Here is a 14821-nt window from a genome sequence, read left to right on the forward strand (position 1 = left end):
TGAATTTATGTGCGTAATCTACGTTTTTTTAGTTTAAACAAATTCTCTCACTCACTGATTTATTTAAAAATAAACCCTTGAAGAGATCGACTTCATTTTCTAACCGATCCCGTAGCTTGTAACAATATTTTACAGTTTCCGATTTAGATCTCGTTACCCCCCCAGTGTAACCAGAGCAGAATTATGTCGGCGTACCTATTTCATTATTTTTTTCAAATTAACAATTGAATTTCCTTTTAATAATTCTTATGTCCATGTGTTGACGATACTTCTGTTGTGATAATGTTATTCACCAAATGGAAACGTGTAATTTTGTGATTAACTTAGTTTTATAAACTTAAGCAAACCGTCGTAAATACTTTTCGCTGTTATATATATATTGTACATTATGCTTTTTTGGCGGACCATTTTTAAAAACTGTTAACGATTGAAAAATCAATATACATACGTCAAAACGATGTAGACACGACCTTAGCCTTATTCCCAATGTTTCCGATAAAATAGTAGTTGTAGAATGTGATGGAAGTTTGATTATCCTCTGATCGAGGTTTCGTCGAGGGGAGAGCTGCATTTGTGATCGTATTCCGGTTTCAAGATATTTACTATTTTCTTAAAAATCTTAAGGAATCATTAAGATTTTAATATACAGCTTTAATTAGCCTGATTACGCCTTACGTAAAGCATTAACTAAAACATGAGCCATTTGCTCTGTGCAAACAGATGCACTTGGCAGTGCTCTAATGCGATTTCCTAAAAAAAGTTTGGCGTCATTATGAGTATCATGGGTAAAGTTAGATAATGAGAGGCGCATTAGCGGAGTGCGGCCAGCGATCCCCGGGGCGCCGTGGCTACCGAACAATAAATAAATCGACCGAACCGATCCGGCATTCAATTGGCGGGTTTAGTGCCGATAAATATCGTGTTAAATAGCATTTCCTTATGCTCCGTAGCGAGGAACAGATTTAAGTTTATCGTTGAGGATGGTTCGAATAAAAATATAAGGTGACTTTACACACGGCTGCAGGCAAATAAAAATTGTTAAGTTATCTTTTTATAATATACTACCTTATAAAATGACAATCGCCCGTGTTATTCAGTGGAAAATAGCCAGTTTGGGTGGAGAGCGGGAGTGGTGGCAATTGAGAGGAAGCGGGCTCTTTTTGTCAGCAAGCGAGGCCAGTTCAAACAGGAATGTTGTTCGTTAGCACAACTGGTGCCGCCGAATTCAATTTGGCGAGCGGAGCCGTCTTATTCTCTTATTGTATTACGATGTCCGCGCGATGACCTGAGAGACTCGCCTTCAATTGGGCTTTTTAAATTCCAACAAGTTTACTCTTTTCAATTTCTTTACACTTCATTTGGTGATGCAATTTCTCCCCGAATGGCGAGAATAAAACTACGATATGCTTTCATGCTTTGAATTGTTTTCTTAAGTTGAGCCCGCCTTACTCCGATCTTTGCCGCTTATGACTGTGTCTATATTTTCAATAAACATTACACGATTAATAGTAAATCTATACTAATATTATAAAGAGGAAAGGTTTGATTTTTTGTTTGTTTGTTTGTATGAATTGAATAGGCTCCGAAACTACTTGGCAGATTTGAAAAATTCTTTCACTGTTGGAAAGCTACATCATTCCTGAGTGACATAAGCTATATTTCATTTTCAAAATAATAGGCATCCTTACTAAAATTACGATAACATTAACATTTGTTTATTATTTGATACAATTCTAACAGATGGCGCTGAGTTAAAGGTAGTAGTTTGGCAAGACGACGTTTGCCAGGTCAGCTAGTAAATAATATATAATTAATATTAAATTTATTTATTAATATTGTATGATTGGTATTATATTAATTTGAATAGATTTAATATCTCAGACTAAGATTTGAATTATTTTTATGGAAACCACAATTTAATTGATTCATGACCAGATGTCGTCAATAAGAAAACGGCAATTGATCAAAAAAATTTGTTATTAGTTCGGAATTGCGGAACTGACCGCAAACAACGATATTCAGCTACTGTGTTTCCGGCTTGACCGATATTCGCTCGCCGCTAACTTTGCATCGACCACCCCGTAATCATTTTAGTACGAGTGCCGAATATCGCTTAACTGCTTTCGAAAAGTTTTGCTACTTTGATTACAGCATAGCATCGTAAGAATTGGAACTATGCAATTCGAAGACAAAAGCTTTAGAGGATAGCCAGTATATTTACCTTTTTATTCAGTAAGTTGATCCTATTTAAGATAAATTAGTGGTTGACGCTGTTTTAGTAAAAAAGCTAGAACAAAAGTTGGATTTAGGTCGAGACAGTCGTTAATTAACGGCGCAAACTTAAATAGGAATACTTCGGGCACTCGTGTGAATGAGGATTTAGTATAAAGTTAAAAGTCATCGTATTATAGAGGAGACAATTTGCAAGTTACACGGGAATTACCCAATTTTCATTTAAACTTTCATAGCGCCGTCTCATTCTTCAAACGGATTTTCCGACGCTCGAGGGCCCTTCATTTAAATACAATCTCAAAAGTATTACGTACTAGCTCCCGGATGCGGCTGCGTCCCCCACAGGTTCTGATAAGTTTTTTGGCTCTCTCTGTCGCGTGGTGGGTGTTTCTTCATCGAGTCTTAACAGTTAAGTTTTATTTATTGCTGGAAATCGCAGTCGAAATCTAATCAAAAATAGTTAACGTTGTCTGGCGGCAGATAGCGCTTAAATATGTGAGTATTGCAAGTCAGCCTGAAAGTATTTCGATGTTAACATTTTCCGCTCGTGTGATATTGAGGATGAAATTGAAATTATTGCACATACATAAGTAGTAGGGATTCACGGGTTCTGCCTCACTCGCTGCCTCAGTCAACCTAACCCCCCGTGCCGGGGACTGCCTCACTCGCTGCCTCAGTCAACCTAACCCCCCGTGTGTTTCTGGCTCAGCGGCAGTCCCCGCCTAAAAAAAAAAAAAAAAAAAAAAAAAAAAAAGTTTGGTCTCTTTCCCCACTAAACAGACCGTGCTGAGTCGATAGCACTCACTCCCGAAGCGATATTTCTCTCTGTTTCGAAGTTAGGTTTTGCTATACGTTGCAAATTAATCGATTTACTAATCACCTCATAATAAGAATGTAACGTCTCGTCCAAATCCTCATTTACTAATCACCGAGTCAGTTTCGTATCCATAATTAGCAAATTACCATTACGCATACGCATTTACCTGCAAATGCACCAGGACAGATGGGAAAAGGATTTACTGAACATTAAAAATATGATTTCCGTGTTTTATGTGTTTATTTGCATTATGTTACAATACAACTTTACTAGTGTCATGTCATTTCTTGGCGAGTCATACGAAAAATTTCTGAGGTAATCTTCCAAGCTGAAACCCCAGAACTTGTAGTACAAATATACTACACAATACTCCCCACAAAAGGCAGAATAGATGTCCTGAACGCTAGCTGTATTATAGCTCCATACCCGACAATTTCTTCTTAAAAAATCCGCTATTACTCTAATAGGTTTACGTCCAAATGAATCAAAATATTCTCCAACTTTTTCGTGGTTGATATGAATAGCTACCCAATGAGATCCTGGTTGTGAGTCAGGGTCGAGATTGCATATAATAAATGTGGGTAAGTGTACGTGCTTTGGTAGGCGATTCGAGGGGTACACGCTATACTGGATGCTGGGATGTATTTTATGGAGACTCATTTGCAGGTTTAATGTATTCATTTTTACTCCAACGCGTTTGACCTTCTACTCTTTGTATTTAACAAAAACGGAAAGGACCCTTGAGAATCACGTTGTGCTTACTTAGCAATTTAATACTGTCTTCGAAAACTATCGGAAGTTTATCAGAGCGAATTCGCAAAAGCGACATTAAATCCATAACTGTTAAGATACTTGTATATTTAGAAATAAATAGATCTGCTTACGTTCAATATTTATTCATGATTTGACAAACTTACAATATTTAAAAAATTACACAAACACGGATAAAATCATTACATTACTTATTGTACATACGTTATATGACTGTTGTATTATTAACAAGTTTGGTATAAAAAAATAAAAACATTTTGATTACAATATACTATGGTAAGAAATAACAATTATTTTAGTATTCAGAGAAACTTATTTTATATCAAAACATGACTTAAAATGAGTAGACATACTTTTATGATTGCATTAATTATGACAGATTCACATAATACTTTCTCTTTTCATAAAATACAAAAGTAGAAAAGTTGCAACGGAATGTAACAAAAATGAGATTCTGTAGTTGAAATATTATTATATTATCCCATACATTTTCAGATAATGCATCAGTCATACATAATAAAAACTTACAAAATGTGATGTATCCTAACTTTAGTGACAAAAATAGCATTTTTTCTTTTAAACATTATGTTTGGCGGTTAAATAGAAGCAACATTTACTAATAAAATGTATTAAAATAGACAGAAATTATAATAACATAGGGCAGGAGAAAGTAAATTAGATATTTAATTATAAACTATAAATTCTTGTTAAACAGTAAAAATATTAACAGGTTTAATGAAGATCTAAAACAATAACAATACTTGTCTTTTTAGTAATAAAAAATCAAAATTGTTATACAATTATAAGAAGAAACTAAAAAAAATTAAATACTATTACCTATTTTAACACCAACAATAAGATTTAAAATTTACATGTTGTCATTAATAAATATTTATCCTAACTATAATTTTTTCAGAACTTTACAATTACTTTTTTTTACAATTTAAAGCTAGTCATTTGTCAGGTTATAATTTTTATGATACATTGAATTCCTAATTACCCTAAGACCATAACTTTGATTACACTACTTATTTATTAATATTATGATACATTTATATATGATACAATTATAAATCTTAAATAATCCATAATACTAGTATTGGAATCTGTAATTAATTATTAACCATAAATATATTTATGTTGTGTTGTATAGATCTCTCAAAATCCTATAAGTAATTAAAATGTCATAGAACATAGACAAATCGAAAAGTGTATGTAGGTAAAACTCATGTGCGTATTCTAAAATATTTTATCTGAATTTTTTGGAGTTTAAATTATGTAGGTACTGATTTCGAATAAGCCTCTTAGACCTTTAATGTGAATAGTAGAAAAATAATAGCAATAGGTGAACAAACAGTCTACTAGTAATAAATAAGACGCAAATGTTGACGATTTGTTAACACAAAAATAATCACATAATCTGGAGTTCCTCTTAGAGTGGAATAATATAGTTTTATACACTTAATTAGTTCTTATAGTGTTTTAATGCCATCCACCAAATTAAAACTTACACAAACTACAAGGTACATACGCGAATGTAAATACAGATATTAGTTTTATAAACTGTTCTATTAAACTGGCATTATTACAAGAGTTACGTTTAATTTTGACAAAACTTTTGCTGGAAGTATGTACGAAATTTGTTTAAGTAATTTACTTTTTGAGGGATTCGTTATTTACTGATAAAATTTCTTCCAAATATTTAGAAGAAATCTTTGTATTGTAGGTAGTAAAAAAACTTAATGTTTTGAAGCATATAAAAATAATACTAATTCTTTTGTGAAATCCTTCAGTGTATATATTTCAAATTATTTTAACTTTATTGAAAGGTGTATGTATTATATGTATAACAATCTAAAAATAATCAAAGAAATACAAACAATTATTTCATTTAGGTTTGAAGTGCCACAAGTATTAATCATCATTTTTTAAATATATAGCAAACGAGCCTGCGGAACGTCCAGTAAGGGACGACTCGATTTATTTTTATATGTTATAGTAAAATTAAAAAAAGACAAATACCTTCCACAAAAACTGCATAATATACTTTAAAATCTTGTAATTGTCTAGAGGTAGCTTTTCGAGAATCAATATTTTCACCTTTCTTGCCTTCCTAGGTATTACCCAGGCTGAAAATATAAATTAAATACATTCCTTTAATTATGACCAACTTCATTAAAATTAGATTAACAATTCTACTCCTGTTTTGTACATATATTTTCTGTTAAGGAAAACTAATATTTTTATGCCAAGACAGAAATAGTTGTTTCCTAGAACTTTAGGACGAAACACGAGAGTAGTTTATTATTTTATATGAGTAAATATATTTTAGGGATTAACCTTAGCTTTATAGTATATACAAGTAAATACACAAATATACTAAACATGTATTTAGTAAAATCTGTAGCACATTTTAATCACATATTATTGAATTTTCCATCTATGAGTTTTATTCACTAATTGATTTAAATAAACTCGGTTATCATGTTATAAAAATGTAACAGATTTTAATGTATTGAAAACTACAAATAAATTTACTTAAAATATGCATAGATAACCCGCAAATTCTTATACCCACTAAGTACAATTATGATAGTATGTTCATAATACAAAAAACAAATTTTATTATTTCAGAAATAAATAACATAAAAATCTGTTACATTTTTATAACATGATAACCGAGTTTATTTAAATCAATTAGTGAATAAAACTCATAGATGGAAAATTCAATAATATGTGATTAAAATGTGCTACAGATTTTACTAAATACATGTTTAGTATATTTGTGTATTTACTTGTATATACTATAAAGCTAAGGTTAATCCCTAAAATATATTTACTCATATAAAATAATAAACTACTCTCGTGTTTCGTCCTAAAGTTCTAGGAAACAACTATTTCTGTCTTGGCATAAAAATATTAGTTTTCCTTAACAGAAAATATATGTACAAAACAGGAGTAGAATTGTTAATCTAATTTTAATGAAGTTGGTCATAATTAAAGGAATGTATTTAATTTATATTTTCAGCCTGGGTAATACCTAGGAAGGCAAGAAAGGTGAAAATATTGATTCTCGAAAAGCTACCTCTAGACAATTACAAGATTTTAAAGTATATTATGCAGTTTTTGTGGAAGGTATTTGTCTTTTTTTAATTTTACTATAACATATAAAAATAAATCGAGTCGTCCCTTACTGGACGTTCCGCAGGCTCGTTTGCTATATATTTAAAAAATGATGATTAATACTTGTGGCACTTCAAACCTAAATGAAATAATTGTTTGTATTTCTTTGATTATTTTTAGATTGTTATACATATAATACATACACCTTTCAATAAAGTTAAAATAATTTGAAATATATACACTGAAGGATTTCACAAAAGAATTAGTATTATTTTTATATGCTTCAAAACATTAAGTTTTTTTACTACCTACAATACAAAGATTTCTTCTAAATATTTGGAAGAAATTTTATCAGTAAATAACGAATCCCTCAAAAAGTAAATTACTTAAACAAATTTCGTACATACTTCCAGCAAAAGTTTTGTCAAAATTAAACGTAACTCTTGTAATAATGCCAGTTTAATAGAACAGTTTATAAAACTAATATCTGTATTTACATTCGCGTATGTACCTTGTAGTTTGTGTAAGTTTTAATTTGGTGGATGGCATTAAAACACTATAAGAACTAATTAAGTGTATAAAACTATATTATTCCACTCTAAGAGGAACTCCAGATTATGTGATTATTTTTGTGTTAACAAATCGTCAACATTTGCGTCTTATTTATTACTAGTAGACTGTTTGTTCACCTATTGCTATTATTTTTCTACTATTCACATTAAAGGTCTAAGAGGCTTATTCGAAATCAGTACCTACATAATTTAAACTCCAAAAAATTCAGATAAAATATTTTAGAATACGCACATGAGTTTTACCTACATACACTTTTCGATTTGTCTATGTTCTATGACATTTTAATTACTTATAGGATTTTGAGAGATCTATACAACACAACATAAATATATTTATGGTTAATAATTAATTACAGATTCCAATACTAGTATTATGGATTATTTAAGATTTATAATTGTATCATATATAAATGTATCATAATATTAATAAATAAGTAGTGTAATCAAAGTTATGGTCTTAGGGTAATTAGGAATTCAATGTATCATAAAAATTATAACCTGACAAATGACTAGCTTTAAATTGTAAAAAAAAGTAATTGTAAAGTTCTGAAAAAATTATAGTTAGGATAAATATTTATTAATGACAACATGTAAATTTTAAATCTTATTGTTGGTGTTAAAATAGGTAATAGTATTTAATTTTTTTTAGTTTCTTCTTATAATTGTATAACAATTTTGATTTTTTATTACTAAAAAGACAAGTATTGTTATTGTTTTAGATCTTCATTAAACCTGTTAATATTTTTACTGTTTAACAAGAATTTATAGTTTATAATTAAATATCTAATTTACTTTCTCCTGCCCTATGTTATTATAATTTCTGTCTATTTTAATACATTTTATTAGTAAATGTTGCTTCTATTTAACCGCCAAACATAATGTTTAAAAGAAAAAATGCTATTTTTGTCACTAAAGTTAGGATACATCACATTTTGTAAGTTTTTATTATGTATGACTGATGCATTATCTGAAAATGTATGGGATAATATAATAATATTTCAACTACAGAATCTCATTTTTGTTACATTCCGTTGCAACTTTTCTACTTTTGTATTTTATGAAAAGAGAAAGTATTATGTGAATCTGTCATAATTAATGCAATCATAAAAGTATGTCTACTCATTTTAAGTCATGTTTTGATATAAAATAAGTTTCTCTGAATACTAAAATAATTGTTATTTCTTACCATAGTATATTGTAATCAAAATGTTTTTATTTTTTTATACCAAACTTGTTAATAATACAACAGTCATATAACGTATGTACAATAAGTAATGTAATGATTTTATCCGTGTTTGTGTAATTTTTTAAATATTGTAAGTTTGTCAAATCATGAATAAATATTGAACGTAAGCAGATCTATTTATTTCTAAATATACAAGTATCTTAACAGTTATGGATTTAATGTCGCTTTTGCGAATTCGCTCTGATAAACTTCCGATAGTTTTCGAAGACAGTATTAAATTGCTAAGTAAGCACAACGTGATTCTCAAGGGTCCTTTCCGTTTTTGTTAAATACAAAGAGTAGAAGGTCAAACGCGTTGGAGTAAAAATGAATACATTAAACCTGCAAATGAGTCTCCATAAAATACATCCCAGCATCCAGTATAGCGTGTACCCCTCGAATCGCCTACCAAAGCACGTACACTTACCCACATTTATTATATGCAATCTCGACCCTGACTCACAACCAGGATCTCATTGGGTAGCTATTCATATCAACCACGAAAAAGTTGGAGAATATTTTGATTCATTTGGACGTAAACCTATTAGAGTAATAGCGGATTTTTTAAGAAGAAATTGTCGGGTATGGAGCTATAATACAGCTAGCGTTCAGGACATCTATTCTGCCTTTTGTGGGGAGTATTGTGTAGTATATTTGTACTACAAGTTCTGGGGTTTCAGCTTGGAAGATTACCTCAGAAATTTTTCGTATGACTCGCCAAGAAATGACATGACACTAGTAAAGTTGTATTGTAACATAATGCAAATAAACACATAAAACACGGAAATCATATTTTTAATGTTCAGTAAATCCTTTTCCCATCTGTCCTGGTGCATTTGCAGGTAAATGCGTATGCGTAATGGTAATTTGCTAATTATGGATACGAAACTGACTCGGTGATTAGTAAATGAGGATTTGGACGAGACGTTACATTCTTATTATGAGGTGATTAGTAAATCGATTAATTTGCAACGTATAGCAAAACCTAACTTCGAAACAGAGAGAAATATCGCTTCGGGAGTGAGTGCTATCGACTCAGCACGGTCTGTTTAGTGGGGAAAGAGACCAAACTTTTTTTTTTTTTTTTTTTTTTTTTTTTTTTTTTTTTTTTTTTTTTTAGGCGGGGACTGCCGCTGAGCCAGAAACACACGGGGGGTTAGGTTGACTGAGGCAGCGAGTGAGGCAGTCCCCGGCACGGGGGGTTAGGTTGAGTGAGGCAGCGAGTGAGGCAGTCCCCGGCACGGGGGGTTAGGTTGACTGAGGCAGCGAGTGAGGCAGAACCCGTGAATCCCTACTACTTACATATTTCAAAAATATCATACAAATTTCATTTGATAGTGTTTTTTATATCTTTATGCTATAGTATTATTATAAATATGTCAGACCTTGTGTGTGTGTTCAATCTCAGAAACAATTTTTATTGAAGATTGTTCATTGAAATTGTGTTTTTGCGGTCTTGAATATAAATTTAACTTTGAAAAACGAAGTAACTTATTCATGTATTACTTAGGATTCCATTGATCTGTTTTTCATGTATATATATGTTATATTATGAAATATGGTTGATAACAACTTTGGAAAGGCAGGTCAATTGAAGTGTATAAAAGGTGTCGCATAGATGCAGGCTGTGCGAGGTAGGGCGGGCGGCGGATCGAGAACGTTCGAACTGGGATTGCGGCTTCAATAGGTATTTTCGCGTAATTGACAGCTCTGTGTCGACTTACGGTCTCAATGGGATCTCATTCTCAGCCAACTGAACAGTCTGATTGATTGATGGACTTAGAATATGTATCTTGAGGTGCATCATTTTAAAAATAAGGGTCAAAAATAAACGACCATGTATATGATTCCATAAATTCCAGTTAAATCAAGATATATAGTGTGTTTACTCAATACTATTAATGATTCTTAATGGTTACAAAGCCCCCAGAAAAATACTTTAATAGACATTTTCTTAGTTTTAAACGAATGATTCTTAATTATCTGGAAATTCCTGTACATTATGGCCACAAGATTCTTAATTTATAAAATTATTAATAATGCACCAAACAGCGAAATTGTATATAATTCTGGCGTAAATTAACATTCCAAAACTTTGTTTAACTTTGTCAACACGTTTTAAAAGATTGTCTTAAGTTCGGCTCTGGCAAAAGAATAAAGTTTTGGATTATCAATCGCGTCAGACAAACGCAGGATTTTCTATCTCTATAAGAGGCTTCCCGTTCTAAAGAAAAAACAAAATTAATGAGAGCGGTTGATTAAACGAACAAGCTAAATGGTTATCTGCACAAACAACGCCAGGGAAAATTGGATAACGGCTAAACGTTGAGCTTATTTGTTTCGTATTCCTCACATACAGTGCAGGCGGCAATTAATTTCGCTGTTTTTTCCGTTTTTTTTTGGGCAAGGAATGATTGGAATGGTTTTATGACAAGCTTTTTGTGGGAGTATATTGAAGATATAGACGACCTTTGCCGTGCACATGTGAACTTAATTTTATAGTGCTGTTAAATTCTCGCAACGTATTTATTGCATTGTAGAATTAATCCGCAAATCTAATAATAAGATATAATGTTATGATAAACTAGGTGTTTTTGTTAATATTTTCACTCTAAGATGGACTATTCTATTATAGTTTTTGCGGGCAGAAAGAGCTCAACTATAAACGCATTTCCCGAGAAATATAAAGCCATTAACGTAAAACTGTCTCAGCAGACATTAAAACAATAGAGTTGATGAATACGAGCGACGTTGTCGCACCGCACTTGCGGCGCCGAGAGCTTGGCTAAACATTTGAATTTCGGATATTCGCACTCAATTCCATAAACAATGCGGGTGATAATTAAAATTGGGATTTAAACAAGATTTATGTTATCATTCTGAAACCATTTAAAACGTTCACGTGTTATTAGTTTCGTAGTAGGTACGCTTAGTGGGTTTTCGCCCGAGACGAAAACTATTTATTAGTGCTCGAAAATATTTTCAGGCAGATTTGTCAGTTATTTGAAATATCATTCTACTAGAGACTAAGGAAATGTGGAGAATTTTTGCCAGTAAACCAACCCCAATACAGTAAAATAAATACAACAAAAATAAACACAAGGTGTGAGGAGCTGTATTGTGTTAAGGGGATCGCGCAAAACGCCTATGATATTTGGATCGGCTTTGCAGTTGTAACTTGTGAACTGTAATTGCGACAATATGCCGAATTAGCGATTACATTGCTGCTTACTATTATTAAGTCGATAAACTTAAATACAATTATAGTTAAAATGTTTATTTCTCTGCTCCACAAGCCCGCACAATTTTTACAATGCGCTTCATAGGCATATCTTTATTTAAGTTTAGTTTTTATAAAATACGCAATGTATTGCTTACCATGTATATAGTCGAACGTGATGGGGCATGAGTGTCGCAGTATGTGCCTGTTGAAATCGCACGAGATTAGGGAAAAAACCGAAGGTTTGTGTTGGTTATGCTATCAAATGTGTTTCTCTATACCGTAACGTGTTACGTCTATTTGATGAAACTAATCCAACCTCATCGTGAAGATATAAATATTGCACAGGTCAAAAGAATCGGATTTTATTGTTATCACAACAGCACATACACTATGTTTTATAAAGTAATAAAAATGATTAGTAAGTTAAATTATTAGAAAATTTCGAAGGACTGAAATTATACTTTTAATAAATGGTGCAATGCATTACAGTTGCGTTTACCCTCGTTTTGTACGTTGTCTCGTACACGTGTTTTGTGTGTGTTAATCTTTTAAACTCATACATACATAATTTGGGGACGTTCAATGGGTACTAGTCTTTTTTTGTGGGAAAATACGATTAAAATTATTACATCCTATGTGTTTTTAAACGAAAACCCAGAAAGCTTCCCATCAAAAAGTAAATCTTAAGAAAATCCTTGCTCATTCTAAAAATAAATATTGTAAGATAACTCTCTGAAACACATTACGTGCGAGGGTGCGCATACATTTCCTCGTACCCCCATTACTCGAGAAGCTCACCTTGACAAGCACACAGCTGATAACAGATAACATTGCCTCCTTCTGTTTCAGGTAAGTCGTAACTGACGACGCCTTATGAGATAATTTTAGTTAAAAGTACCGATTGCCTTTGTAGTTCCGTGACTCTTATAGCAAGCACCGCAGTGGAATATAGCTGCTCCTCCCGCAAAAGGCGGAAAAATGGCTGCGACGCCTGCCCTTTTTGTGCGGCCCGTAGCCTCTTGCCCTTCTAAACAAAAAACTCTGTGTCTACATTAAATGTTTTGCTTGCTTCTTTTCTTACTATATTTATGTTTATTTAAGTTCATTATTGATGTTCTTTGTCAATTGCCAGTGTACTATTAAAACTAAACTATTTAAAACTTTAATGTGCAACAATAATCGGGCTGCTACGAGGATGACTCGAACCTCTGTGTTTTAGGTTTATCATTGCAACGATTTATCACTATTACTGGTGTTGAAATATTATTTTATTGAATCATTAAATCAGTAATATTAAAATGTTCACGTATAACGACTTCTCCGATTACAGAATATCACAAAATCTTAATATTGTGTTTGTTATTACAGATTTATTTTAGAAATTAGCCAAGAACACTGCTCATATACGCGCATTAAATAAATACGTAAAATTTAATCCCTTTTAATTGTAAATTAAGATTTATTTACAATTCATGATATATAAACCCCAGGCCAGGCAACACTCTCGATCCACTCAATGTACCGAGAAACCCGTGTGTATACACCTGGAGCCATTTTCCTTCCACAATCCCTTCCAAAGGACGTCACTCCGACCAACACGTGAAGAGGGAAAGTCCGGATGCAGTCCACATGCTCCTCCATGTACTGAAGAGGGCCTCCCGAATCACCCTGACACGTATCCTTTCCCCCGTTCTCGTAGTCGCCGGCGCACATCTGCTCATCCGTAATTCCATTCGCAAGAACTTTTCTTCGAATTAAAATCCTCATTGATCGATTGCACACCGTGCCGTTGATGACATCGACGTCTACCTTCATTAAAGTCTGACTACCCGCTGCTGCTCCAGATCTCGTGGTCCCGAAGCCTATGGCTGTCAATTTAACAGATGGAATATTGTCATCTACTTGCAAGCATGCGATGCGAACGTTTCTGCTGAGTATAAATGGCGGTTCGGCTTTCATCAACGCTATATCGTGGTATTTCGACGGTGGCCGATATCCGGGATGAGGAACAATCGCAGATATAAGTCTTTCTTGTGCCAACTCATCGACTTCGTCAAACTCAAACGTGGCAGTTCCAATTCTCATAACTTTTGCAGGTCCAGACATGGGATCTTCAATACAGTGCGCAGCGGTTACCACCCATCTGTCGCTTATCAGTGTTCCACCGCATTTCCAAGTCGGTTCCTTGTTGTCGTTTTGAAACCCAATCAAAACCATGTGCGGGTAGAGCAGAAGGTCTACAGGAACTCTCACCTTCGAGTTGGGATATAAAACGTTATGGCACTCGAGCATAGATTGACCGTGGGTCGTACAGGCCAAGATGGCCTTTTCGCCGACTAAGGTCGCAGGCGCGAAGTTGAGCGCGAAAAGTACAAAGCATATTATCATTTCCCATGAAAAATGTAAAGCTAGTTGGTGGCGGTGAGCGCCGAGCACTGAGGCCGCCGGTAGTGGCGGTTATCAATAATTCGTCTCGCTGAGTTAATGGTATGTGAATATTAGCCATTAAGGTAATCTCAGCGTTTCGAATGGATTTACTGCGCCGTGGTTATGTAGTAATGTGTTTTTTACTTACGGTTTGCTTGTTTTTTATTTGTTTTATCGAATTAAGTACATACATAAGTGTACGAGAGATTTTTTTCTAGGAGTTCGTAGCAGATTTGAAATACAACATGAAATTATTCTTAAAAAATTCAAAAAAATTATATATAGATTTATACTGAAACAGACCTACAAATTTCTCTGTCGTCCTACTTGATACGATTCGCTTTGAAGTATTAAATTTTTTACGTAGTAAAGTAAGAGCGGAATGTTCTCACATTTCACTGCAATAAACTACTTAAGGCAATTAACATGAA

At 32.9% G+C, this 14821-nt stretch overlaps 2 protein-coding genes across 2 annotated transcripts in view; one reads left to right on the forward strand and one right to left on the reverse strand.

The window, feature by feature from the left end:
• Positions 1–14821, forward strand: part of LOC110999595 — a 170559-nt gene that overhangs the window by 76259 nt on the left and 79479 nt on the right. The window lies entirely within an intron of this gene.
• On the reverse strand, positions 13389–14420 carry LOC123689951 (serine protease snake-like). Its single transcript, XM_045632078.1, has one exon. The coding sequence runs from the start codon at positions 14349–14351 to the stop codon at positions 13434–13436; it is 918 nt and encodes a 305-aa protein (XP_045488034.1). The 5' UTR covers positions 14352–14420; the 3' UTR covers positions 13389–13433.

Source organism: Pieris rapae, chromosome 18 (assembly GCF_905147795.1).
Source record: "Pieris rapae chromosome 18, ilPieRapa1.1, whole genome shotgun sequence".
Taxonomy (NCBI): Eukaryota; Metazoa; Arthropoda; class Insecta; order Lepidoptera; family Pieridae; genus Pieris; species Pieris rapae.